Source organism: Astyanax mexicanus, chromosome 2 (genome assembly GCF_023375975.1).
Source record: "Astyanax mexicanus isolate ESR-SI-001 chromosome 2, AstMex3_surface, whole genome shotgun sequence".
Classification (NCBI taxonomy): Eukaryota; Metazoa; Chordata; class Actinopteri; order Characiformes; family Acestrorhamphidae; genus Astyanax; species Astyanax mexicanus.
Genome location: NC_064409.1, coordinates 30,485,638 through 30,513,257, shown reverse-complemented (window position 1 = coordinate 30,513,257; position 27,620 = coordinate 30,485,638). Strand labels below are relative to the sequence as shown.

General features: G+C 38.2%; 1 protein-coding gene across 1 annotated transcript; it reads right to left on the bottom strand.

Annotated features, from left to right (window-relative positions):
• Window positions 1-1,204: 1,204 nt before the first annotated feature.
• On the bottom strand, window positions 1,205-19,793 carry LOC125799132 (probable polypeptide N-acetylgalactosaminyltransferase 8). Its single transcript, XM_049475137.1, has 11 exons — window positions 19,584-19,793; window positions 9,705-9,939; window positions 9,441-9,607; window positions 8,089-8,272; window positions 6,909-7,106; window positions 5,914-6,028; window positions 4,235-4,420; window positions 3,871-4,008; window positions 3,140-3,235; window positions 2,886-3,038; window positions 1,205-1,539 (listed from the first exon to the last, which is right to left on the bottom strand). Exons 1-11 carry the CDS (start codon window positions 19,774-19,776, stop codon window positions 1,402-1,404), a joined length of 1,803 nt encoding a protein of 600 aa, XP_049331094.1. The 5' UTR covers window positions 19,777-19,793; the 3' UTR covers window positions 1,205-1,401.
• Between the last annotated feature and the right edge of the window lie 7,827 nt (window positions 19,794-27,620).

The window sequence follows — 27,620 nt, the reverse complement described above, 5'->3', positions numbered from 1 at the left end:
GCCGAATTCTGCTCTGCTCCACGGCAGCGACGCACCGATTTACCGCTCTACAAACAATTGAATCCTATGGGGGTCAGCATACCGCGCCGTACCTACCGTGTTCAGTAGCTGAGCGTCGCCTGCTGTCAGAGAGCAGCACGCTGTTGGGAGGAGGAACAGGGTGAGAGCGCTCTTGTTGTGGCTGGATTTTTGTTAAATGTGATGTAATACATACAATCTTTAGTAAAAACGGCCGAACACGCCACTATCACTCGTCTCAGCTACACTGCTGAAACATGCTATAGTGTTTAAAGCTGGATCATTTCATCTCCTCCACATGACATTTCCTTCATGCCTGACCCCAGCACACGGCCCCTGAACCCAAATTCCACCAACACAGATGTGACAGACTTAACTACAAATGCCTTCAAATGCAAATGCACAGTTAGCTCTATAAAATATACCTACTTGCTCTCTGAGTACAGTAAAATATGGCCTCAAAATAGTTACAACATTGCAATGTGGAACCTGTAGTTTCTTGCCTATATCTACCTACAACTTCCAATCTCATACATCAGCTCATTAACGAATATCTTTTTTTAAATATAATTTTATTTCTAATTTTTCCCATTTTCTCCCAAATTTACACGGCCAATTACCAAACCCACTCACTAGGTCTCCCCCTATCACTAGTGATGCCCCAACACACTAGAAGGGTGAAGACTAACACATGCTTCCTCCGATACATGTGAAGCCAGCCACCGCTTCTTTTCTTGCCGAGCAGCCAGCGCGCTTGAAGGAAAGTGCAGTGGCTCGGTTCCGGTACATCAGCTCACAGACGCCTTGGACATCACCCCAGGAGTGATGTGGGGAGAGAGCGCCATCTACCCACCCAGAGGGAGCAGGGCCAATTTTGCTCCCTCTGAGCACCGGCAGCTTGATGGCAAAGCTGCATGAGTGGGGGTTTAAAACCTGCTACCTCCCGCTCATAGTGGCAGCGCTTTAGACCGCTGGACCACTCGGCACCTATTAACCAAGACCTGACATCTGTGCTTGTTTAATATTTCACTGCCCCACAAACAAACCTAATTGACCTTTTGCCACCTACAACGGGCATATTATAAAGCTATATGCGCTTCTTAAGGGCACCTGCTAAAGACCTAAGAACCTAATCATACCTCCATGTATAGCAACCTTACAAAAAGCTCAAATCAAATAGTAGGAAAACTATTTTAAAAATGATTTTATTTTGTTTATGCAATTAAACAGCGGGATCTGACAACATGGTACTACACTGCTTTCTAGTGGTCAGAGTTTAAACAATAAACAAATTTACATGCAATCTAAATGTAAATGTACAGAGTTACAAGTAATATATAGCAATACTTTGACATATAACAATTTTAACACCCCTACATTTGACTATATTTCATCTCTGATAATGTACTGTATCATCCACCTTTGTCCACTGCAGTCCTGAATGTACAGCTGATGGTATCCATCTGGCCCAAGAGCAATTTCAAGACACCGGCCTGTGTCTCTGTTCTTTATAGCATGCCCCTGGAAATAAACAAAACAGAATGTTCAGTATAATACTGGACAGCATTGTGTAATGGTTCCAAAAGTGGAGCTGCAAGTTCAGTGGTATAAAAAACTTTATAAATCAATGGTTGTTTAGATCAGCAATATCAGTTAAATATATCATATAGCAGATGAACACTGCTATAAAAGAAATGAAATTGCGTTTATAGGATTTACAGAAAGTGTGCAATCATTTTTTTAACTAAATTAGGCAAGTGCATAAATTTGGCCATCACAACAGAAATGTCTCCAGTTCAGTCAGGTTTGATGGTTTCTGAACATGAACAGCCAGCTTAAAATTACAGCACAGATTTTCAATAATTTTCAGGTCTGGGAACTGAGATGATCATTCCAGAACATTGTACTTGTTCCTCTGCATGAATGCTTTAGTAGAGTTTGAGCAGTGTTTAGTGTCGTTGTCTTGTTGAAGTATCCAGCCCCGACACAACTTCAGCCTTCTCCCTGATTCTTAAACATTGTTCTTAAGAATCTGTTGATATTGAGTGAAATCCATGCAACCCTTAACTTTAACAAGATTCCCAGTACCTGCATTGGTCACACAGTCCCAAAGCATGATGAACCACCACCAAATTTTACTGTGGGCAGCAGTAAAGTGTTTGTCTTGGAAAGCTGTGTTCTTTTTCTGCCATGCATACCCCTTTTCAAATAACAATTTTAGTTCATCAGTCCACAGCACCTTATTCCAAAATGAAACTGGCTTGTCCAAATTTGCTTTAGCATACCTGAAGTGACTCTGTTTGTGGCGTGTGCTCAGAAAAGGCTTCTCCTGCATTACTCTCCCATACAGCCTCTCCTTGTGTAAAGTGAGCTGAATAGCTGAATGATGCACAGTGACTCCATCTGCAGCAACCAAACTGACAGCTGAAATCTCTGGGATAGCTTAGTGTTAGGTCATTTGAAAGTTGTTTTGAAGCTTTGATGTTGCCACTCTTCAAAGAAAATGCAAAGAGGAGAAAAACTTGCAATTGGCGCCCTAACACTTTCTTATAATTGGATTTACCTGTGTATGTACGTCAAAGGACAATAAGATACCAAACAAATTTTGTGTTCCAATAATTAGTGTTAAAGGTATTCAAATCAATAAATCGACAAGGGTGCCCAAATGTATGCACCTGCCTAATGTAGTTTAAATAATTATTTGCTTTCTGTAAATCCTATAAACTTTATTTTACTTCTCAAATATCACTGTGTAAAGAAAAATCATGAAATTTATCAGTTAAAAAACAGCCAATAGTGATCCAAATCAATAATACAAGGCTCTCAACTCTCAACTCGTAATATTATTGGGGTCAAAGTGTGTTTGCCTGTTTGAAATCCCAGTACTTGTAAAGGTTTTTCTGCTTTGAGCATATGTTTAGTAGTGGCAGTCTTCCTGAACCAGGATCCACCAAACAGCGTTCTTTTTCAAATATACCCATCCCTATAGTGATCTCTCCACGATTTCTGTAGCTACAAACCTGTAATGATTTGGGAGAAGTGGGAAAAAAACATATAATTACTGACTTATTCTATTCTTAAGTGCAGTTATTGAGGAGGATGAACAAGAAACAGAAGAGACCTGTGAAAACTTGTGATGACATTCATATAGGATGGGGGTGTTCTCTGCAATGGGTCCCTGATCAACACATGCATTTTTCTTCATACTGTTGATTAGCTGTATTTGTGATCAAATGAAATAAGAAAATATGATTGGTTTGTAGCAGAAAAAAACATTATAGTGTTGATTTTTTATACATAACACATTGCTCCTGTGTACTTCCTGTGTGAGGTTTAACTTTTATAAAATTAATTTAAAAAAATATTGTGATTTACTATATAATATGAAAACCATATCACACTTAATCAATCTGTATTTGTTTTCAAAAAATTGTGTCACTGATGTTATTGATACTTTTGTATTACATTTTATCGTATCATTTTTAAACTACTTGCCTAAGTCACAGTTTAGCAAAGATGAAGCATCTCAGGGCATGTTAAAAATTGTCCAGATTATCATTTATTTGTGTATGCACCCATAATATAATGAAGACCTAGATTTAAGAACTGGATTTATTAGTAGACATGTTAGGGCTGTTTGGTTCTAAAATTAATAAATGTTTAAAACATATGTGCCTGAATTCCCACTGCAAATGAAGAATGGAACATTTATATTATGGTATATTAATGTTTTTGTGACATCTCAAATGCAATTAATTCAAAATGGACATTTTTGCAGGGTTGTATATTTGAAGTGTTAAGACCTACAGTAGTAGTGGTCACGTAGGAGCTCATTTAGAAAAAAACACTCACCACACCGTACCCAATCAGGTCATCCATTGGATCTAGCTGGGGATATATGTTATCCAGGTACCACTTAAAAGGCTTGCACTGCAGCCTCTCCTTCAGTCTTTTCCTCTCCGATACATCTCCAATGTCTATGCCATGGTCCTGCAGAAGATGAAAGGAGGCTGTTGCTTAGCTATGAACTCAATTGAAGTATTATGTATTTTTTAATAACATTCCTTTCAATACAACAGGAATACAGAACTAAACTCAGCACACATCTGTCAGGGATGGTGCCATTTTTGATAACTTATTGATTTTTAGATTTAGAAATTAAGAATCACAGGCTCTAAAAAGGTGTTTTTTTGCACTGATTCTTTTTCATTCATACCCTTGGTGGAAGGTCCCAGGCAGCATTAACATTAATTTTGTATTCATCCAGCCAGACCTCTGCCACCCTGAGGGCATTCCTTTTCATCACTTCATCAAGGCTTCGTGCATACGGCTTGTGTGCTCTCTCAATGTGAGCCACTTTAGAGCATGGTATGATCTCAATACTGCCCCCGCACAGCCATACCTGTCACAAAGAGAAAACCCAAATTGATTGCTTTTGGGATTTAAAGTTGAAGTGTTTGAAATGACACTCTTTCCACATGTGCCATAGAATTCAATACAAACTAATTTCTTCATAAAGAGAGATCTAAAGAAAAAAATAGAGATGGGACGATCGATCGGCGGTGTATCGGTATCGTCTGATTTTTTAGCCAAAATATGATATCAGCGATCGGCCGATATTCCTCTGATTTAGCCGATCTGATTCAGGAGTTTAGGGTTTAGCAGTTTATCAGAGCTGTGTGTGGATGGCTGGCGAAACTGCTTGCTTACAGGAAGCTGCAGTTCCTCATCCAACCACTAGTCAGAGCTGCAGCAGCAGCAGCACAAGCCCCGCTGTCTTTACTTAGTCAGAGCTACAGCCCAGCCACGGGCTACAGACTCAGCCAGTCAGTCTGGAGCGTTTTTACAGTTTCTAAAGTTCATCTGTGTAGGAAATAAAGGTTTTAATCCCACTATCCGGATAATACAGCTCTCTACAGTTCATCTTTCAGCCCAAGCAGCTAACAGCAGCAGTTTAGAGCAGCCGTCACGGAGTCACTGCTCGGATTACATTATAAACAGGCCAGTTAGCGCGCTACTGAAGACTATTAAAGGTTATTGGAGGTTATTGAAAGGGTTTTGGGGGCAGAAATCAGTACAGGCTGGTTAGATAAGTGATTCCCGTCCTCGTTCCTCGCTGCAGTGAAACTGTGACAAGCGCTGTCACAGTGATGTTTATTAACATCATTAAAACAGATTTCGTTCTTTCCAACTATTTGTGAATTTAGTTAAAAGCTCTGTTTTATTGCTGTACGTTACTTACTAAAAATTTGGAGTTTAAATCAGGTCTGCGCTCTTCATTAAAGTTTATGAGGACGGGCAGAGTCAGGCTGGATTATTTGCCCAATCTAAACTCTAGCTGGAGCGATGAATTACTGTTGTTCTTATTAAAATATTGTATTATTATCTATATATTAACAGTGAGATATTTAAAGCAGTAAGCTGACAAAACAGGCTGAGGCGGCTGATGTTTGGATACACATTCCTGCAGTATTGACATATAAATATAAAAATTCTGGTGTCTTATAAATATTACACATAACTTATAACTCTCCTGAAAAGCGTTTATTTTGGTCAGTAACACTCTTGTGTTGATTTACTATCAGTGTAAATTACCAGTGTTTGCGTAGGCGTGGATGTTATTGGGGGAATCTGTACCAGGTTTGCCTGGCACCTGTGTAGCAATTAATGTGGCATTTGGCCCCGCCCAAGATCGGTATTGGCGATCTGCCGATCGAGGTGAAAGACGATCGGCAAACGGAATCAACCCCAAAAACACTGATCGGTCTATCTCTAGAAATAAAAGTTGGTAATGAAAATGCCATACTTACCATTTAAAACAGTTTGTGTTCAACAGATTCAGTGAACTCAGCACTACAAGAATTATTTTCAGATAAATTCATAGTATCAGCTCACCCGGATACCCAGCTCCACATTCTCCCCACCGTATGTTTTCATTCCCCTGTCCAGTGTTCCGATCTCGCCAAAGAAAAGCCGATCAACCACAAGAATGCCCATCACAGAGGGACTCCTGGTAAAATGAGTTCACAGCAGGATGGTAAATAAGAAGAAAATGCAATATTAGGTTAGTTGGTAAGATGTTCAGCCAAACACTTTGCTATAGTTCAGACCAAAAAGGATAGAGCACCATTCTTTTAAATTATATTTCCTCAGCAGAGGTATCAATACTTGTGTCAATCCAAAATCCCCGTAGGTGTTCAACAATGTTGAGATCTTGTAATTGTCAAGACCATAGCTTGTGATTTACATATTTTTATGTTCAGTACCATTTAGTAGGTGTGGAAAGTGTTCTTACTGACACAATCACTGGAGGAGCAGCTGCTTATCTTTATCTTACATCTAATGCAAAGGTTTTGGTCAGAGGTTTTTTTATTTTGTGTCACCTGTCATGTTTTGTTAAAACAACTGTAATGTAATAAGTATAGGTAGATGATAGTTTCATGACTTATTTAATGTTACTATATGTTTTGTCAATAATGTAAATTAAATTGTATTTGATTTGTACTTCATTTTAAAGAGGTCAAACCTGTCAGGTAAAGATCAGACAATAAACAAATCCTGTTGGAAAGTATTATCAAACAGTAACATTAATACCAAAACTGGCCGTTGCACCAGTCTCATGCATGGTAGGTGACAAAGCCAGGCAGCAGCCAGTTAGGTTGTTGAATAAGGGGCAATATGAATTTTGGACTATTTGCTTTCTGATTAACTTGATATTAATTTCGGAATGCAAGTGTTGCACCATTTAAAGTAAACCAGAAAATTTACACTAAGCTTCATCACATTACAGGAGCTGGCATTAAACCTTAGTAGTGTTTAAGGTATGGCCTACACAGCCTTTTTGACCAGGGGCCAAAATAAAGTGTAGAGGAATAAATTGAGACACTCACTTGGCAGGTAGTGATAAATCATTGCGATTATACCATTCCTGTCTGAAGACTTCATATCGACACCACAAAGCCCAGTTAAATCCATGAGCTGCAGGTGGATATGGAGTCACTTCCAGGTCATAGAAATTCACTTTATCAAAGACTGGGCTCAGCACCAATCTGCGGTCAGCCTGAATACGGGCAAGTAGAGGCTCTGCCCTGCAAGTGTGTAAAAATAAAGCACATGTTTGTATTCTATTTCCTTTTTTTCCTATACATGAGTCTGAATGTATGGTTTAATGTGTGTTTAATTGTGAAAGGTAGAGCTAAATTTTGATGGTGAGAGAAATGCCTCATAATGTTTGGTGTGTTTATATTCCACTGATTTTATCACACATTGTTTGCTTTCTTCTCCATGGTTGTGCAGCTAAACGTTTCCTAGCAATGTTTATATAGGTTAGCGGGAGAGACGCTGTGTAAATCAGCTGGTGTCTGTGCTCACGGCTCGAGGGGACCGGTATTCTGTCGAGTTATGCTGCCCATAGATATGTGCTTCTTTATGACACTGCGCATGCACCGACCAACATTTTTTGGTATGATTTTATGTTTTTAATGATAATTCTTTAAGTTTTTACTGGGAACAATAAACAATCTGCTTAAATGTAAAAAAAAAGAAGTTAAAAAATAATAATGAACTGTAAAACTATAAAAATACGGTTTATAAAAACCTATGCCACTTGTTTTTTGAAAATATTTTATATGGTGGTCTGAACAAATACTGCTTAAAAGGTCCAAATTATTATGTGGAATAATAGTTAATTTAAAAACGATTTAATTTATGATTTGGTGTACTTTTTAACATCAAATAATTAAAAGTACATTTTAAATTGAGTACTTTTTTACTTTTACTCGAGTAGATTTTTAGATGGGTACTTTTACTTGAGTAGAATTTTAGCAAAGTAAAGGTACTTTTACTTAATTACAATTTTTCAGTACTTTTTCCACCTCTGCTTATATGTGACTTAATATTTTAGTTAACTGTATTTTCTCCCCCTCACTCACCCTAATGTGCCCATAAATGTACAGTTACACTTTATACCTTCAAGAAACAGAAACACCAAGCCACCCCAGTGACCATAGATCATTGAATTGTTATCAGATGCATTATCATAAGAGCCTGAAAGTCCTGGTTTTGACTTACCATTGAACATGGACCTCAATGTGTGCATCTAAGATAGCAACCACATCCCCTGTGGCTACCTCCCAGCCAGAGACACGTGCTTCAGTCAGACCCATCTGCTCTGCATGCCTCACCTTCTTAAGCAGACCTGGTCTAGTCTTGTGGAGAACACTGATAAAGGCATTCAGCTTCTCTTGCAAATCGTCTTTAAACACATAATATTTACTATTAAAAATCCACCATGTTCTAGTGATGAATATCTCAAAAAAGCAGAGAAAAATAAAATCATATTTGATATAATTCCACATAGAGCTCCAGAAATGGACTGGACAAAATTGTTTGTAGTCTAAGTCATTTGTTTGTAACAGCAAACCTGCAAAAATGACCCCAAAGCATTTTGCAGTTGTGAAAATTAGTACAATGGTACAAAGATTTGCTTTACTTACATAAAGAAATGGTCTCTACATTGACATGAGCTGTCAAGGTCTTGGCATTGTACACAGTGAAACATTAAGATCACTGGAGATGTAGTCTTGAGATTGTACATACATTTTTGGGCGAATTCAACGAAACGATCAAGGTAAGCTTTGCACATCTTTATGCAAATGAACAGTGACATACGCCAGCAACTACAAATTAGAGAACAGATTCACACATTCCTTCAAAACTGCTGAGTGAAAATGTGAACTGGGAGATAATCTGGGAAACTATCTGCAGTAAATGTTACATTTTAAATAATCTGTATATAATATATATAATATTCTATGTCAGCTAATGTTTTTTTTTTTTCAAAGAAATTGGAGTTTAGAATATGTAGGTAAAATTTTGTACAGCTGTGTAAAAGCACAACCAAATCATCAAACCAAATTTTCTAAAAAAATAAAATTCTGTGCATTATCATATATATAATCATTATTATATATTTATTATATTATTATATATTATTTATTATTATATATACTCCTGAACACAAATGCAACACACCTCATTTAGCTAATCACACACTTCTAAAGGCAGTTATTAGACAGATTGCATGCCTTTAATACTGTAATTCTCTATACAATAGGTACTAATAGGTCCTGACTTACACCACAGTTGGGTGATTTCACTGTTTAAACATATAACTCAATACATCAACTGATGACTAGATGTGTTTGAGTTGGAAAATTGCCAAACTGGTCCTGGTTTGCAGATGGCAGTGGTTGATTAATATTTGGATCTTATATCTGCAGAAAAGTAAACCTTTAGGTGCAGGTTGGTGAATACGAACAAAGCAGGCTGAATTTATATATATATATATATATTCACTCCTGATTCAAACAACATAAATCTGTGATTAAAAACTATATATTTGAAATGATTTACTGACGTACCATTGGAGCTTCCATCATCAACTAAAATGATTTCCTTCAGCAAGTGCACAGGAGTTCTGTTGATCACGCTGTAAATGGCTCTTTTTATCACAGACAGAGCCTCATCCAGATAGATCAGAACTACACTGATGGTTGGGAGATCTGATGGATATTTCTTGGTTAAACACCTATGCAGAAATGTCAGTGTCAGTTTTCTCACATTATTGTACTGTTGCCTACAAGTACCAATATAGATAGAATCTTAATGTTCAGGCTGTGACTGACCTGTGGTCTCGAGTCTCAGGCAGGTTTCTGTCCAAAGGGGTCCGGTCGCTGAGAAACACGTTGTATCCATATCTCTGAAACAGCTCCTCTGCCTCTCGCAGCTCTTCCTCCGACAGCTCCGGATGCCAGCTCTGAAAGAGTTTGGAGTTTGGGAAAAGATTTCCAATTGGTTTCTTCTCCCTCTTCACTGCAGGGCTGACTGTGAGCATGTTCCCCTGACCATGGAAAGACTGGACTGATAAAATTATACAAAATATACACACAATTAATGCTGCATAGCTAAAGCAATTGTGTTTTAGTTTGATTTTTTTGTGATGTGAAAATCTCTACATTCTTGTGCAGTCATAATGTTTGGAACAAAATCAGGTCACAAACCAAACATAAACCCTGTCTCAATCATTATCTTACCTCTCTCCCACCTATGCGAGCTGTGATGTCCTGCTCTGGACCTCTGCATTGACTCATAACCTGTTTTACATTAGCTATAGCTCTCCATTATCTCTTTTACATTAACACTGATCATGTGTCCATCATCTACTCACACATAACCTGTTTCTACATTAGCTATACAGTTGCAAGAAAAAGTACAGTGGTGTGAAATAGTGTTTGCCCCCTTCCTGATTTCCTGATTTTTTGCATGTTTGTCACACTTAAATGTTTCGGAACATCAAGCCAATTTAAATATTAGTCAAAGACAACACAGTTAAACACAAAATGTTATTTTTAAACGATGGCCCTGTTTGAAAAAATGATTGCCCCCCTGTTAAAACATACCGTCACTGTGGTTTCTGACACCAGAGTCTCTAGCCACACCCAGGCCTGATTATTGCCACACCAGTTCTCAATCAAGACATCCCATAAATAGGACCTGCCTGACAAAGTTAAGTCCACCAAAAGATCCTTAAAAGCTCCACATTATGCCGAGATACAAAGAAATATAGGAACAATTGAGAAAGAAGGTAATTGAGATCTATCAGTCTGGAAAGTGTTATAAAGCCATTTCCAAAGCTTTGGGAGTCCAGCAAATCACAGTGAGAGCCATTGTCCACAAATGGCGAAGACACGGAACAGTGGTGAACCTTCCCAGGAGTGGCCGGCCGGCCAAAATTGCCACAGGAGCACAGCGACGACTCATCCAAGAGGTTCCAAAAAACATCCAAAGAACTGCAAGCCTCACTTGCCTTAGTTAAGCTTATGTCTCCACCATCAGAAAGAGACTGGGCAAAAATGGCCTACACGGCAGAGTTCCTAGACGAAAACCACTGCTGAGCAAAAAGAACACTAAAGCTCGTCTCAATTTTTCCAGAACACATCTTGATGATCCCCAAGACTTTTCGGAAAACATTCTGTGGACTGATAGACAAAAGTTGAACTGTTGTTTGGAAGGTGTGTGTCCCAGTACATCTAGTGTAAAAGAAACACTGCATTCCAGAAAAAGAACATTATACCAACAGTAAAACATGGTGGTAGTGTTGCTGTGTCAGGACCTGAGAGACTTGCTGTAATAAATGGAACTATGAATTCTGCTGTCTACCAAAAGATCCTGAAGGAAAATGTCTCCTTCTGTTCATGACCTCAAGCTGAAACGAATTTGGGTTCTGCAGCAGGACAATGATCCAAAACACACCAGCAAGTCCACCTCTAAATGGCTGAAGAAAAACAAAATGAAGACTTTGGAGTGGCTTGGTCAAAGTCCTGACCTGAATTTGACTGAAATGCTGTGGCATGAACAGAGGTGGAAAGTACCAATTTACATTTACTCACATTACTGTAATTAATGTTACAAATTAATGAGTAATTTGTAATTTGTAATTTTTAAAGTAGTTTTTAAAGTAGGTAAATTTACTTTTACTCAAGTACATTTTGACAAAAGTACTTTACTTCGCTACATTGGGAAATTCCCCATTACTGAGTAAAAAATGAAATGCTGGGGGGAAAAAAACAAATTGTCTGAATTAAAAAAAAAAATCAAATCAAATCAAATTTATTTGTATAGCGCTTTTTACAACTGGTGTTGGCACAAAGCAGCTTTACAGAAACATGATTACAGGACAAAGAATCAGGCAAAACATTAAACATAGAATATACATAATACAGAACCCCCAGTGAGCGCGGAGGCAAGGAAAAACTCCCTCAGAGCTGCAGGAGGAGGAAGAAACCTTGGGAGGACCAAGACTCACATTAAAGGGGGGACCATCCTACCACTGGTCAAATGGCTTTTAAATTAATTTTAAAAAGTCTTTCATACATCCACATAGGTTTTATATATTCAGGTGTATAGCAGCTCCACTAATGGCTTATAGAGTAAGATGGATGATGAGCAGCTGATCTGTGGTGGTGGATGGAGAAGAGCTGACTTCAGAAACTTCCAGTCTGGCCAGACAGAGGACATGAGAGCCTGAGGGTCCAACATCCCTCGGTATCGGGTCAGACAGGTGGGCAGTCAGTAACTCGGAGGAAAGCAGAGAGATGGAATTAGTTTTGACTGGATTTATGTAAAAGGGAGAATATAAAACATTATCAGAGTGTGGCAAATGACTCCGGCAGATCTAAATAAAACAGCCTAACTAAAGGCAGAGAGCCAGAAGGTAACATAGACATGGAGGCTCCCTGAAACACTGGCATCCACCCACTCCACCGTCCACAAACCTGAGTGACCGTGTGCAGTGGGAGAACAGCAGCACCAGCATCTCAGTTTACCACAATTTCCTCTGTCCATGAACCCCTGAATCTGCAGCCTTATCTAAAGGGAAAAACATTCATTACCAAAAGCTAAACTAAACAAGTAAGTTTTCAGTCTAGACTTAAAGATTGAGACTGTGTCTGAGTCCCAAACATATTCGGGGAGATTATTCCAGAGTTGAGGCGCTTTATAAGAGAAAGCTCTTCCTCCTGCAGAGCTCCTCTGAATTTTAGGAACTACTAATAAACCAGCACCCTGAGATCTGAGTAATCGCGGTGGTTCATAACAGGAGATGAGGTCTTGTAAATACTCAGGAGCGAGCCCGTGTAGGGCTTTATACGTTAACAGGAGAATTTTATAGTCTATGCGGAATTTGACTGGAAGCCAGTGCAGTGCTGATAGTACTGGACTAATATGGTCAAATTTTCTCGTTTTAGTAAGGACCCTGGCTGCAGCATTTTGAACTAGCTGAAGTTTATTTAAGTTACTGCCGGAACATCCAGACAGTAGCGCATTCTAGCCTTGAGGTAATAAAGGCATGTACTAATTTTTCTGCGTCATGCAGTGATAGGGCATTTCTTAGCTTGGCAATATTACGGAGGTGTAGAAAAGCTGTTCTAGTAACATTAGATATGTGTTTATCGAATGCTAGATCTGAATCTATGATAACTCCAAGGTTTTTAGCTGCTGAACCAGGGGTGGCTGAGAAGTCAGCCAAATTTAGCATTAAGTCTGATAATTTATTTCTAGCAGCTTTGGGGCCTAATAGGAGAACTTCTGTTTTTTCACTATTTAATAGGAGGAAGTTGTGCGACATCCATGATTTTACATCTTCTACACAATCCTCGATTTTCTTTAATCTCACTCTGTCATCAGGTTTGGCTGATATGAAGAGCTGCGTGTCATCCGCATATGAAAATTCACATCATGTTTTCTAATAACTTTGCCCAGTGGGAGCATATATAATGTAAATAATAACGGTCCTAATATAGAGCCTTGTGGAATTCCATATCTTACCTTGGTATAACTGGAAGACATATCATTTAACCTCACAAACTGATAGCGATGGGTTAAGTACGATTTAAACCATGCTAAGGCAGTTCCGGTTACACCGACCATGTTCTCTAGTCTTTCTAAAAGGATAGTATGATCTATTGTGTCAAAGGCTGCGCTCAGATCGAGAGGTACCAGTAGGGAAACACAGCCTTGGTCGGCGGCTATAAGTAGATTGTTTGTTATTCTAACTAAAGCTGTCTCAGTGCTATGATAAGGCCTAAATCCAGATTGAAATTTTTCATAGATCTGGTTTCTTTGCAGGTAAGAGCAAAGTTGTTGGGCTACAGCTTTTTCTAAAATCTTAGAAATAAACGGTAAGTTTGAAATAGGTCTATAGTTAGACAGTACACTAGGATCAAGATTTGGTTTCTTGATCAGAGGTTTAATTACAGCTGTTTTAAAGGCTTTGGGTACATGGCCCAGGGTGAGTGATGAGTTTACTATCATTAACAGAGGTTTAATTATATCTGGTAGTACCTGTTTTAGTAATTTTGTGGGAACAGCATCAAGTGTGCAGGTTGTGCTGTTTGAAGAGGAGATAATTTTCTCTAGTTCTAGCTGTGGAAGTGGGTTAAAGACTTCCAACCTAACTTCAGTAACAGGGTTTTGTTCTAGATTAGCCAGACCAGATGACAGAGAGGATGTAATATTTATCTGTTTAATTTTATCCTGAATGTTTTCAATTTTACTATTGAAGAAGTCCATAAAATCGTTGCTGGTGTGAATGGCTGGAATCTGAGGTTCAGTACCTGCCTGTTTTTTAGTTAATTTGGAAATAACACTAAAGAGAACTCTAGGATTATTTTTATTTATCTCGATCTGTGAGGCCAGATACGCTGAGCGGGCTTTATTTAGTTCTTTTCTATATTTAACAAGACTGTCTTTCCACGCAGAGTGAAACACTTCCAGTTTAGTTGATCGATATTTACGCTCTAAATTTCGTACTAACTGCTTTAAGGTACGAGTTTGATCATTGTACCACGGTGCGAGCTTTTTCTGTCTCTCTATTTTGTGTTTAAGGGGTGCTACAACATCTAAGGTAGAGCCAAAAGTATTTTCTAAACCTTCGGTTAGTGTGTCTAGTTCTACTGGGTCTATAGGAGAATATATTAGAGTTGATAAGTCTGGAAGCTTACCTGTAAATTGTTGGGCTGTAAAAGGCGTAATTGAACGTTTTACAGAGTAGCTAGGGGATGTACATATATTATGACTGAGATGTAATTTAAATGAAATAAGGTAATGATCTGAAATTGCGGAGGTTTGAGAACGAATATTTGGGTTATCTATGCTCACACCCAGGGTCAAAACTAAATCCAGAGTATGATTACAGTAATGAGTAGGTCCTGTTATATTTTGAATAATACCAACTGAGTCTAAAATCGATGTGAATGCCTTTTTTAATGGATCATCCAATTTTTCGAAATGAATGTTGAAGTCTCCAACTATAATCACTTTATCATTACTTACTGCTAAGTCTGAGACAAAATCACTAAATTCTTAAAAAAATTCTAAATAGGGCACTGGTGGTCTGTAGATGTTAATTAAAGAAAATGCATTCTTTTTTGTAACTGGATTAATTATACTGGTGTAAAGAAGCTCAAAAGAAGTAAAATTTTCATAGTGTTTCTGATTGCTAACTAAGGTACTTTGGAAAAATATGCAGACCCCACCTCCTCTACCGGACAATCTCGGATTGTGTATATAATTATAGCCTGCAGGGGTGGCTTCATTTAATGCTACATATTCATTTGGCCTAATCCAGGTTTCTGTCAGACACAGAACATCGAATTTCTGATCAGTTATCATTTCATTTACTAGAACTGCTTTTGAATTTAGAGATCGGATATTAAGTAAACCAATCTTTAGGCTTGAAATGTTAGTACTACAGTCTGGATATGATTGTTTAATATAAGTTAAGTTATTTAGATTTACTGTTTTAGTTTTTTGATGTTTTTGTTTGACTCGGGGGACAGACACAGTCTGAATACATTGGTATCTAGGTAACGTCTCTTTGCAGCTCGCAGACGGTCGGTTAAGCCTCTCTGTCTGCGGCCTGGTCCCGGCTCTGGATTGTCAGCAGCTTCTAATACTACTCTGCCGACTAACTAAAAGACTATGAGCTATGCTGCATGAAAGTAAGGCAGCACCCTCCCGCGTGGGGTGGACACCATCCCTACCTAAAAGACCAGGCTTGCCCTCAAAGTGTAGCCAGTTATCTATAAAGCCCACATGATTTTCTGCACACCACTTGGACATCCAGCGGTTCAGCGAAGAAAGCCTGCTGTAAGCTTCATCACCACGCCTCATTGGGATGGGGCCAGAGCAGATTACCTCCTCGGACAGCGTCTGGGCCTGTTTAATCACCTCTTTAATATTAGCCTTAGTTACTTCAGACTGCCGCAGACGAATATCATTGGCCCCTACATGAATTACTACCCTCGAATATCTCCTATTCCCTAACCTGAGGTTGCCACTAATGTCCAGTGCTCTGGCTCCCGGTAAACAAGTAACTGTTGCCGCTGGTGCCCCTAAAGGAGTAGCAAATTTCACGTGTCGGACAATAGAGTCTCCTATCACCAGAGTACCTTTAACAGGCTCCTCAGTTGGTGCTTCACTGAGCGGGGCAAACCTGTTTGACACGTGAACTGGGGGAGCGTGGTGTTTAGGTGGGCTGGCTGTGGCCTTTGTGGTAGCATTAGCCTTAGCCTTTCGACTATGCCGCCGAGACGTTACCCATTCGCCCCGCTGTGAGGGCTCTAAGGCCGGAGTCGAGGGGGTACTAACTCTCCCTGAGACACCCGGGGCTGCTAACAGTGAATCCTGCTGTCTATCCCTTATTAAACCCCGGACGTGCAGCTCTAACTTATTCACCTTATCCACCAAGGAGCTAACTATCTCACACTTAGTACAAATACCACTATTGTTACCAGTATCGGTGGATAAGGGATCTAAGCTATACATGCCACACTCTAAACAGGTGTAAACCTGAGCAGAAGCCATGGAGAAAAAAGCACTCACCTTGTTTCAGTTGAAATTAGAAACTTACACAAACAAACTGCAGCAGCAAACAGCTAATCCAGCAAACCTGAGGAAAAGGTCTATAAAAGTAGACTGAGAGTGGATTAATAGGTGTGTAGAGCAAAGAGGAAGCAGACTAAAAGTGGATTAGTAAGTGTGAAGAGAGTAAAAGAGAAGAAAACAGAGAAAAGTGTAGAAGCTGAAGATTAAAGCAAGCTTTCAGCAGCAGAGCAGCAGACCAGCACAGCAGCAGACCAGAGTAGTAGAGAGCAGAGCAGGGAGCAGAGAAAAAGAGTTTTGTTCTCCATGGCAGCGCAGCTGAACTTCTCCATGCAGTGTTTATTACGGTTAGTGTGAGAGACACTGTGTAAATCAGCTGTGTAGCCTGGGGTCTGTGTGCACGGTTCGGGGGAACCGGTGTTCTGTCGAGTTATGCTACCCATCGATATGTGCTTCTTTACGGCACTGCACATGCACCAACCAACAATTATTTTGTATATTTTCATGTTTTTCATAATAATTCCTTAAGATTTTATTAGTAACATCTGCTTGCATGTTAAAAAAAACATGTAAATAGCAGTTAAATATAGCAATGGCAAGTTAAAAAGTAATAATAAACTGTAAAACTATAAAAATACGGTTTATAGTCACCTATATGACTATAACTTTTCCAATTTTTAACAGTAAAGAAAAAAATGGATCATAGAAACCTATGCCACTTGTTCTTGAAAATGTTTTATGGGGTGGTCTGAACAAATAATGCCTGAAAGTTCCAAATTATTTAATTTTATATTTATTTAATTTATGATTTGTTGTACTCTTTTACATCAAATAAATAAAAGTAACTATGTAACTTTTACTCAAAGTAGTTTAAATTGAGTACTTTTTTACTTTTACTCGAGTAGATTTTTAGATGGGTACTTTTACTTTTACTTGAGTAGAATTTTAGCAAAGTAAAGGTACTTTTACTTAATTACAATTTTTCAGTACTTTTTCCACCTCTGGGCATGACCTTAAAAAAACTGTTAATGCTCGAAAACCCTCCAATGTGGCTGAATTACAACAATTTTCACACAGGGCCATGTAGGTTTGGATTTTTTCTCTTCCTTAATAATAATCACCTTCATTTAAAAAATCATTTTGTGTTTACCTGTGTTGTTTTTGACTAATATTTAAATTGGTTTGATGTTCCGAAACATTTAAGTGTGACAAACATGAAAAAATCAGGAAATCAGGAAGGGGCAAACAGTTTTTCACACCACTGTATGTGAACACTTTGGGATTACTTACATTTCTGCATAAATTGGTCAATAAATGTGTTCTGATCTTTAGCTATAAGTCACAACAATAGACAAACACAGTCTGCTTAAACTAATACCACACAAAAATTATGTGTTTGCATGCTAATTGGAGATAATTGGAGCCAGAATGTGATGAGATTGGATGTGTTGGTTAAAGCTGCCCTGCTCTATAAAAAACACACACCAATTTTGAGTTTACTGTTTGTTAAGAAGCATTGCTTGATGTGAATCATGCCTTGCACAGAAGAGCTCTCAGAAGACCTATGTTCAAGAATTGTTGACTTGCATGAAGCCTTGATGTACACGGTAAGACAAACGGTCTACAAATGGAGAAAGTTTAGCACTGTTGCTACTCTCCCTAGGTGTGCTCTTCCTGTAAAGATGACTGCAAGAGCACAGCGCAAAATGATCAATTAGGTGATGAAGAATCCTTGAGTGTCAGGTGAAGACTTACAGAAATCTCTGGCACATGCTAACATTTTTGTTGACAAATCTGCAATAAGAAAAACATGACACAAGAATGGAGTTCATGGGAGGACATCACAGAGGAAGCCACTGCTGTCCAAAAAAACATTGCTGCACGTTTAAAATTTGCAAAAGAGCACCTGGATGTTCCACAGCAGTACTGGCTAAATATACTGTGAAGAGATAAAACCAACATTGAGTTGTTTGAGGGGAACTCACAACCTTATGTATGGAGAAAAAAGGCACAGCACACCATCATCAAAACCTCATCCCAACTGTGAAATATGGTGGAGGAGGCATCATGGTTTGGGGCTGCTTTGCTGTTGGATTGCTGTCATCAATGGAAGAATGAATTCACAAGTTTACCAAGACATTTTGCAGAAAATACTTAAGACCATCTGTCCGCCAATTAAAACTCAACAGAGAATGGATGATGCAACAGGACAACTACCCAAAACATAGAAGTTAATCAACAACCCAATGGATTCAACAGAAGAAAATACGCCTTCTGGAGAGTCCTGACCTCAACACAATAGAGATGCTGTGGCATGACCTTGAGAGAGCGATTCACACCAGATATCCCAAGAATATTGCCGAACTTATGGTTTGAAAAATCTACATAAAATAGTCTTCAGAATCATGAAAATGACAGCTGAGACCAAGATCAGTCGGTAGGTACAACATTTCAATTATAATTGAAATAATCTAAAGTATACCACCAGATATACTTATTCACATGACTGCCCTAATGACGGTAACTGAGGCTATTTTGGCCAAAAGGGTAAATTACCTACTAGGACATATGGGATGTCCATGCCATTGTCTTAAGGTAGTTTTTTGTCTATGTTATCTTCTGGCTCTGTTTCTTCAGTTAGGCTGTCATTAGCCACATTCTGATAATGTCACATATTATCTGTTTTACATAAATCCAGTCAGTACTAATTCTATCTCTCTACCTTCCTTTAAGTTATTGACTGCCCATCTACTTTTCAGATGTTGGGCTTCCCTGTGACCAGCTGCCCACTGTCCAGTTTATGCCACCTGCCTTAGATTAGTTGCTAACCCTTCACTACAGACTATATTTAAGTTTATATTAATTCTAACTAGCAGTTTTCTAAATGATTATATCAATATTGTTTGACATTTGTCCTACTACCAGATTTCTGTAAAGCTGCTTAGAACATTTTTTTTGATGGGTAAAATAAAAAAATGCCAAAATAGAAAATGTAATTCAGACAAATAATATGATATTATTCTGGTAATAAGAATGTATTTAGTAGTAATAAAATTAATAGTAAACACTTTTTAAATCATTTTAAAATAAGAAATGATTCAGTCATTCAATAAATAACTCACCAATTTCCTGCATACGAGACTCTATTCCATTCAGCCTGTGCAGCATGTCCTGGCTGAGTTCAGAAAACTCCTGCTGGGCTTGATGTAGATATTCCTCATGAGTCCAGATGTCCTTTCTAACTGAGGCTATATACAGAACGATTCCTGCAACAAACAGGGCCCAAACCAGAGCTCGCATCCAGCCCAGCCTCATGACTTTTGTTGCATGAATGTCAGTGAGGAAGTGTGTGCACTGTGTGAGGTGGGACTCTTAGATGTTTGGACAATTATGAAAGTCCTTAGCGTTTGTGGATTCTATGCCTATCTAAACGCTTTCTTTGTTCTGTTGTCAAAATTCCTAACGCTCCCCAGGGGCTTACCTAAGCTTTATTTGCTCTTCAAATAGAAATCCGGTTACAAATGTCAAGTGCCATAAAATAATTTCTTTAATTTAGGAGCATTACTATGATACCTATTTATAGCATTGTGCTTAAAACGAATAAACATACTGACTGACTAATAGACAATAAAAAAATATTTGACAATATAAGAAATTCACACATTCAAATAAAAAAATTTAAAAATTTATCAAATTCCCATTCTAAGTTTTAGATTTTAGAAAGTTTTTAGACATAGTGTAAAAAAATATATATAGATACATTATTCTGTAAATACATATTAATAAAAATTGCTGATTACAAAATGTCTTTAATACATTAAGGTAACTCAGTTTTTTGTTTTTTGCAGCACATAAGAGTAAAGCACCAGGGCTTCGTATCCGGTTGCGTAGGTACACTTTGGGTGAGGTCATGATAAAAATCCTTCTGTAAATACACAGTGCTCTAGCTAAAACAAATCACTAAAAGAAGACAAATGACGGCTGTCTATTATTACATTCATCTAATAATAAAAAAACGAAGTAGTTTTGGCTGTTAAACATGTAATAAAGCTTGAATCAGTAGCAAGCTTCACTAAAAAGGTGACTTGCAGAATCAGTGACTGTGACTTAACTCGACTTTGCACAAATTACATGGTATTTACTGCTGACTACTTCAAACATCTCATACAAGACAAAACATGTTAGGGTCAAGTAAGTCATCAGCACTATTTAACAGATACATTTGCTTTACATAGAAATATCAATATGCCTTTTAGAACAGCTTAATTGACACAGTGCACAGTTTACTACGTACTATCTATCTACTACAAGGAAAAGTCAGTTTTCAGCTTCTTTTGGGGTATTAAAGCTCACCTTCCGCGAAAATCCGATTTTTCTTGTTTTTTGTGGAATACAGTAGGTCTCTCCGAGTTGAATGTGTACACCTGCACATTAAACTGTTTTGCAGCCCCCATTGTCTGCAGGAGCTAAGCAAAGAAATCCCCCCTCCCCCCCTCCGAAAAACGGGTGAATTTTGAATTATCTTTCTGCCTACGTAGGCAGAAACTCACAGACCAGCCCACCCCAGAAACTCCCAGAGGCGGAGCTGAAGCGACGCAACATCACCGCTCATCAGTTAGGAGGTGGGAGGCAGTGAGCGGCAGAGCGGCGGAGGGGCGTCGCAGTGCTCCTAGCCAATCAGAGGAGAGATATTTGCATGCTGTTTGCATGTATGAATATTCATGAGCAAAGCTGGAATCCGGTCATTTTGGACACACCCCTAAAACAGTCAATTAAAAAAGAGCTATAAAGAGACACCTGAGCACTTTTTTTTTTACAAAAACGGCTCACATGTCATTCATTCATACTAGAGACCACAACTAGACATTTTAAAATGAAAGAAAAAACGACGGAAGGTGAGCTTTAAGCTCAGGGGTGTCAAAAGTATTTTTAATGTATTCCTGCATTCTGGTGTATTTTTAACAGGTTGTTAAACATTTTATATTACCTACCAAAGTGGCTTAATTCAATGATTATTTTAGAGACAGATTCAATATTTTCATCAGCCTGTTAATATAACATTTATCACACACAATGAACAGGTATGACATGGAATTATGCAGCATTCACAACAGAATCAGTGAGATGGTAATAGGACTGTTATCTCCTGCAGTCTGACTGCAGTCCAAGTCTGACTTTCAACATTTTAAGATATTTTAACAAGGAAGGGTTAATGCCATAGGAATTAGGCTAAAAGTCCAATTTGCCTGCAACTGCATCATATGACACGCTGGTTTGCAGGGGGTGAGAGGTGTTTTCTAAGATGCTGAGCATTCCCTTGATCTGCCTCCATTTCCAAAGAGTCCAGCTTGACTCCTACAACAAAACAAGACTTTCTAATTAGTTTTTTTGGTAATACTGTTGCACTGGGAGACTATACCAAAAAAGATGACGCTTGCTACAACAGACTGGTAGAATAGCCAAAGAAATCACACACCAAACCTTAGCCTCCTCAGTAAATACAGGTGAGTGATCCTTCTTGTACACAGAATGAGTATTTTAGTTCCAACCAAGTTCACATCTTGTGTGAAACAAAATGTCCTCCTTCAGGATTTTGACAGTCTGAGGCACTGGGGCTAGGGGGCCCATCAACATTAATATGCAAGAAATAGGGTTGTGCCGATGGATGATATCATCGTCCATCCTCATTTACGACCCAACATTGCAATGGATGGTAACCATCGCGATGCCACGCCCACTGTTTTGTTTTTCCAGAAACATGCACTGACCTTCTTTAGGTTTCCTTCACCTAAAACTTTAGCAGGGATTGTACGGAAAAAGATCAAATCAGGTATATAACTTAAATGAATTAGAGTCAGGGATGAAAAAATACCCTACTGCTACAAATATGCCTAATTGGCATATTATTCTATTATTTATTATTATTTATTATTATTCTATTATTATTTATATCTAGGTTACAGCTTGTCTTCTCTTAGTTTTTCTACATGTCTGTATTAATTTTAAACATTTCATGTCATTCATGCTGGTTGTGCCAGGAAACTTGCTCATTGTCCGCCAGTGTTGGGCACGGTACTTCGAAAGTAAATTATGTAAATTCTATTATTAATAGAAAAATAACAAACGAAAATAAACCCAAAATGTTGACAAAAATATAATCTAACGAATTTCAAAACATAGAAACGAAAAACTTTAAAATGGTATTAATATAATATAATATAACAACTGGATCAAACAGTTTAGCGTCAGTCATAGGGAACGTGTGTCAGTCAAAAGGAAAGCGCGCAGCATTGCGATTTAAAAAAAAAACGTTTTAATAAATAAGGTCCTATCAAGTGAATTAAAATATATGGTATTAAAAGGTATTAAATTCACATGTTTATTGAAATTTAATCAAGAGAAATCAGGCAAAATGCGCTGCGCTGCTGCTGCTCTCTCTCTCCCCCTCCCTCCCTCCCTCCCTCCCTCCAGCAGCACGGAGCTAAATTCAGCGCAAGGCTAAAAATAATATAACAACTAAAATTAAGATGAGTGAGGACCTGTAAAGTAATAAAATTTTGTCAAATATAAAGGATAGGTAGAGGTTTTGGTGAGCTGTTTCAATTATTTTAAACTGAAACTAACTGAAACTGATATTATTCTGTGCACTATTAGATAGCTTTTGATTGTGTTTAAATGAGTTTTTATTTTATATTAATTACTTTTTATTCATTTTAAATATTTTTAGAATTTTATTGATAAAAAAGCTTATCAGTTTTGGAAGAGCATGTGTTTTTAGTTTAGCCTCTTCCTTCTTTTTTGCTTTTTGTAGCAAGTGGGCTTCATGGCTTGGCTCACAACCCACTTGTACACTTAATTCCACCTTAATTCCTGCGTTGGTTCAGGGCATGGCCACATGGCATGAATGGAATATTCCATTTTAACGCGAAAGAGAGGGGGTGTGGACGGAATCTGTATTTCTTTGTAATTTATTGTGTTGTCTTTGTTTCCACTTTAAACATACAAGAATCACCATTTCTGAACGCACTGTGAATTACTGTCCAAAGGGCCCCAATTACCAGCTGTAGGCCTATGGGAAGTTTGCAGCTAGTCAGGGGGCCCCTACAGTGGGCTGCAGTGGAAGGGGCCCAAGGCAGTTGCCTAGCAATGCCTCTATGCAAAGACCGCCTCTGGGTCTGATACAACCTTTTAAGACAACATAAGACTGAAGAGATGATGGTCTGGGAATTAGGCGAAAAGTGCAATATGCCTCTTCATTCAATTATATTACATGCTATGTTCCCAGGGTCATTGTGGTTAAATCCACATTAATATTTGTTCTTCTTCAGGATTTTGACAGTCTGGGGTATTGGGTATTAGGCCTGATAGTAATTTTTGTACGACGCCTTAAGATTGAAGAGATAATGGTCTGGGAATTAGGCTAAAAGTGCAATTTGCCTCTTCATTCTATTATATTACATGCTATGTTCACAGGGTCATTGTGGAAAAAATAATATAATATAAAAAGTAATATTTGTCCTTCTTCAGGATTTTGACAGTCTGGGCTATTGACTTGTCATAAATATTTGTTTGCACCCACACCCCCTTCCCACCACTTTTAACATAACATAACAATTCACCCAGCTCTGTTTATATTGCTTTGCTAAATAATTTATTCCACTTGATTGAAAGGAGAATACACATACACAAATCTGTTTTTTCCAAGTTGCCAACAGCAACTCACCACAGTAGATATGACAGAATGTGTGGCTTAATCACACCTTGACCTTAATTCAGGCATTATGTGTCACATCCTGGTCTTGTCTCATGTCTCTGTGTGTGTCCCACGTGACCTGTGCCCCTGTGTTCTGTTTCAGTACTTTTCCACCTGTGTCAATTTGTAGCTCCGCCCCCTAGCCCCAGGTGTTTCCTATTCTAGTGTGTTTCCTGTTTGGTTAAATAGATCTCCTCTGTCACTTGTCCTTCGTCGGTCTTTGCACTAACCTCTGTTGTTTTGTCTCTCTGTGTTTCTCCGCGTTTCATAGCCCTAGTCCTTGCTCTGTGTTTTTCTCTGTTTATTTCTTGTTTGATTTTTTCTAGTTTCTTGTTTAGCTCCGTGTTCCCTAGTTCCCTGTATATACCCTGCTTTGTGTTTATTTCTAGTTTAGCTCCTTGTATATATTCCCTGTTTGTTTATCATTATTATTTTCTCGAGTTTGTTTATGTTCTCTAGTCCCCCTCGTTTATTTTGGTTTATTATCTTTGTTACGTGTTTACTTGTTTCTTTGTTATTTATTTAATAAATTATTATTTGTTTTGCCCTTAACTGCACTTGCGTCCGTCTCCTCGTCTCCCTGCCTGGGTCACCCCCGTGACATTATGTCCTCATTCACAAAATGTTACAAAAAACATCGGAAAAATCAGAAAGGCAAAGAAACAGTGCAGTATACTGTTAAAATCACAAAGAAAATTTTTTCTTTTGTAATTATCTTGTTGTAAACTGTAACAGTCCTTGGGCAGCACTCTTATCACTACCTTATCACTACACAACACCACAGTTAAATAATCAGACACAGGAATATGCAATATTTTACTCTTCAGAAAGATGTGGGACAGTCTCCAGTTGCCTGGCGTCAGGTCACCTCATCACCTCATAATCATTTACATAGAGCTGTCCCTACGTGTACCCACTGAAAGGTCTATTTTAATTGCCAGCATTTTGCCTTCTTATGTTGTTACTACAATTCAAAATTTGCTGCCTATCTGGGCCTCCACAGCCTGTTGACATGGCATTTGTTTCATATGAAAAAGCTATACTGCTTTCCTTATACTCTGCTATGTGGGTGATTACTGTCTGTGTACCTAATTCTACTCAATTTGCACTTGGAGACACCAACAAATTCCTGGCAGGACCCTGTCAAGTGCCTGGCCCACACTTCAGGATAATCAGGCCAGTTTTAAGGCTGCTTTACTCTTCCTGACAATCATAAAAAGTCTCCCAATTTCAGGGTGATTGTAAATGATGATCTTCTTAGATTATCCTGTAGTGTGTGGAACCTATACTCCAATCTTTACTTCTCTGATCTTCTCCCAGCAGTTGAGGCTGCCTAGAACATGAATCATTAAAATTAAACATTTACTATTTACTATTATTATTATTATCCTGTAGTGTTGGTGGAGTTAATTCTCTAGTGGTAAACGCAACTTTGACCTTATATATACAGTATGCACCAGGTATTTAAAATAAGATGTTCCATTCAGGGCATTACAAATCTGAAAATGTTTTATGTGAAGAATCTGGAAATCCTCAGTTAATTAAATTGATTTCTTGAGGTCAGGTAGAGAACTGCAGTCTTGTCTGATGTTGTTCAACTTGAAAATGCATATGTATGCACATATGTTTCATGATTAGGTAAAAAAACCCCTAATATTATAGTTATATAATATATATAGTTATATTATATATATGAGAACCTTTCAAAGTCTAATTTATGTTTCTAAGATTAAACAGATTCTAAGGTTCCGGTACAATTTCACCAAGAGAACCAGCAGATGGAAACACTTTACCATAGGATGAAGGATCAGAAGCACAGTTTTGAGTTTAATAGGATAGTAATATACAGTCTCCTCCACAAATACTGTAACAGTGAGACTGAAAACATTTGGGTTTGTCATTAAAAGATTAATATGAGAAAAAAGATAAGCATTTCAGCTTTTATTTCCAGGTATTTACATCTGGATCTGAAACACAGAAAATAACAACTTCTGTCTGAACCCACCCATTTTTTAAGCCAAAGTATTGAAACAGATAAATGTAAAATAAATTAAAGTGAATATGGGTCAGAGGGATGGGCGTGGTGTTCTGGAAGAGAGGTGTGTTCAGGTAAATTTCTAGCCTGTTGTCATTTTGGTGGCAGAAAACACAAGAGCTCCACATACTGAAATGAACCTAAACAACAGTCAATCATCAAGAGTCCATTCCTATAGGTGCGCACAGCACGCATACACCCCCGCTCATCAAACACACACACACACGGATGCGCTGCAGAGCACAAACCCGACCTAATAACTCAACAATAAACAGAATAAAGAAAAAAATAAAATTGTTTTCCCCTAAAAAGAGCTGCTGGTGTACCTTCACAGCGTGGACGTGCAGTTCAGTATCCTCTGCTGAGACACACAACCAGGGGCGGATTTTTATCACCACGCAAACCACACAGTTGTTTGGGGCCCCAGGGGTCAAGGGGCCCCCTGCTGGCCAAAAAGTTGGCAAAAAAACAGAAAAAAACATGAAAGGCATTATTTCTTTTATGTTTGACATAAACATAATACCATCTCTTGCAGTGTGACAAAAAGCAAATAAATCATTTTGAGTATATGTATGCATAAATACTCTCAACCCACCCCCAAATTTGACAAACAGTAACTGCTCAATCAAATGAATAGGCTAAACATGTGGTGAAGAACATTAGTATTTAAATTGTGTGAAACTGACACCGATAAATAATTCCTGCTTTTTACTTACTTAGTAGTATTTTTCAGAAGCATAGTCGCTGTGAAGTGTGTAGAATAGTTTTGATATACACAATAGTTTGTGTATGAACCCTGAATACTGCATTTTGCTATACAAAAGAATCCATTTGATCAGGGCCCCCGGGAAAAAAAAAACATTGCTTAGGGCCCCAGAACTTCCAAATCCACCCCTGCACACAACACGCCAAAGTCAGAGCACACCTGCCTCTTAAAGAAATGAGAACTGGCACACTGGTTTATTTAATGTTACGCCCAAAACACACCTATGATTAATTAAGAGAATTTTTTTAGCTGCGCAGGGCTATTTTCTTAGCGCCATTACCTTACCAAAGACACAGACACACCCAAAATCAAGCCGCATGATGCGCAATTGGTGCACTATAGATAAAATATAGGGCCCTAAGACTTGATATTTAGTTGCAAAGCCTTTGTTATTATAACATCAGATCTGTGATCCACTAAAGTCACTAAACGTCTGTAATCTTCTTCTGTGATGCTTTTCCAGTTTGGCAGTGAGTTTTGGGTTATTACCTTGCTGCATAATTAAGGATCTACCAAACTGTTTGGCTGAATCTTTCTTTAACTTGATAGAGAAAAAATGTTTCTGCAGACCTCTGTGTTCATTAAATATCAGTTAATTATAACAA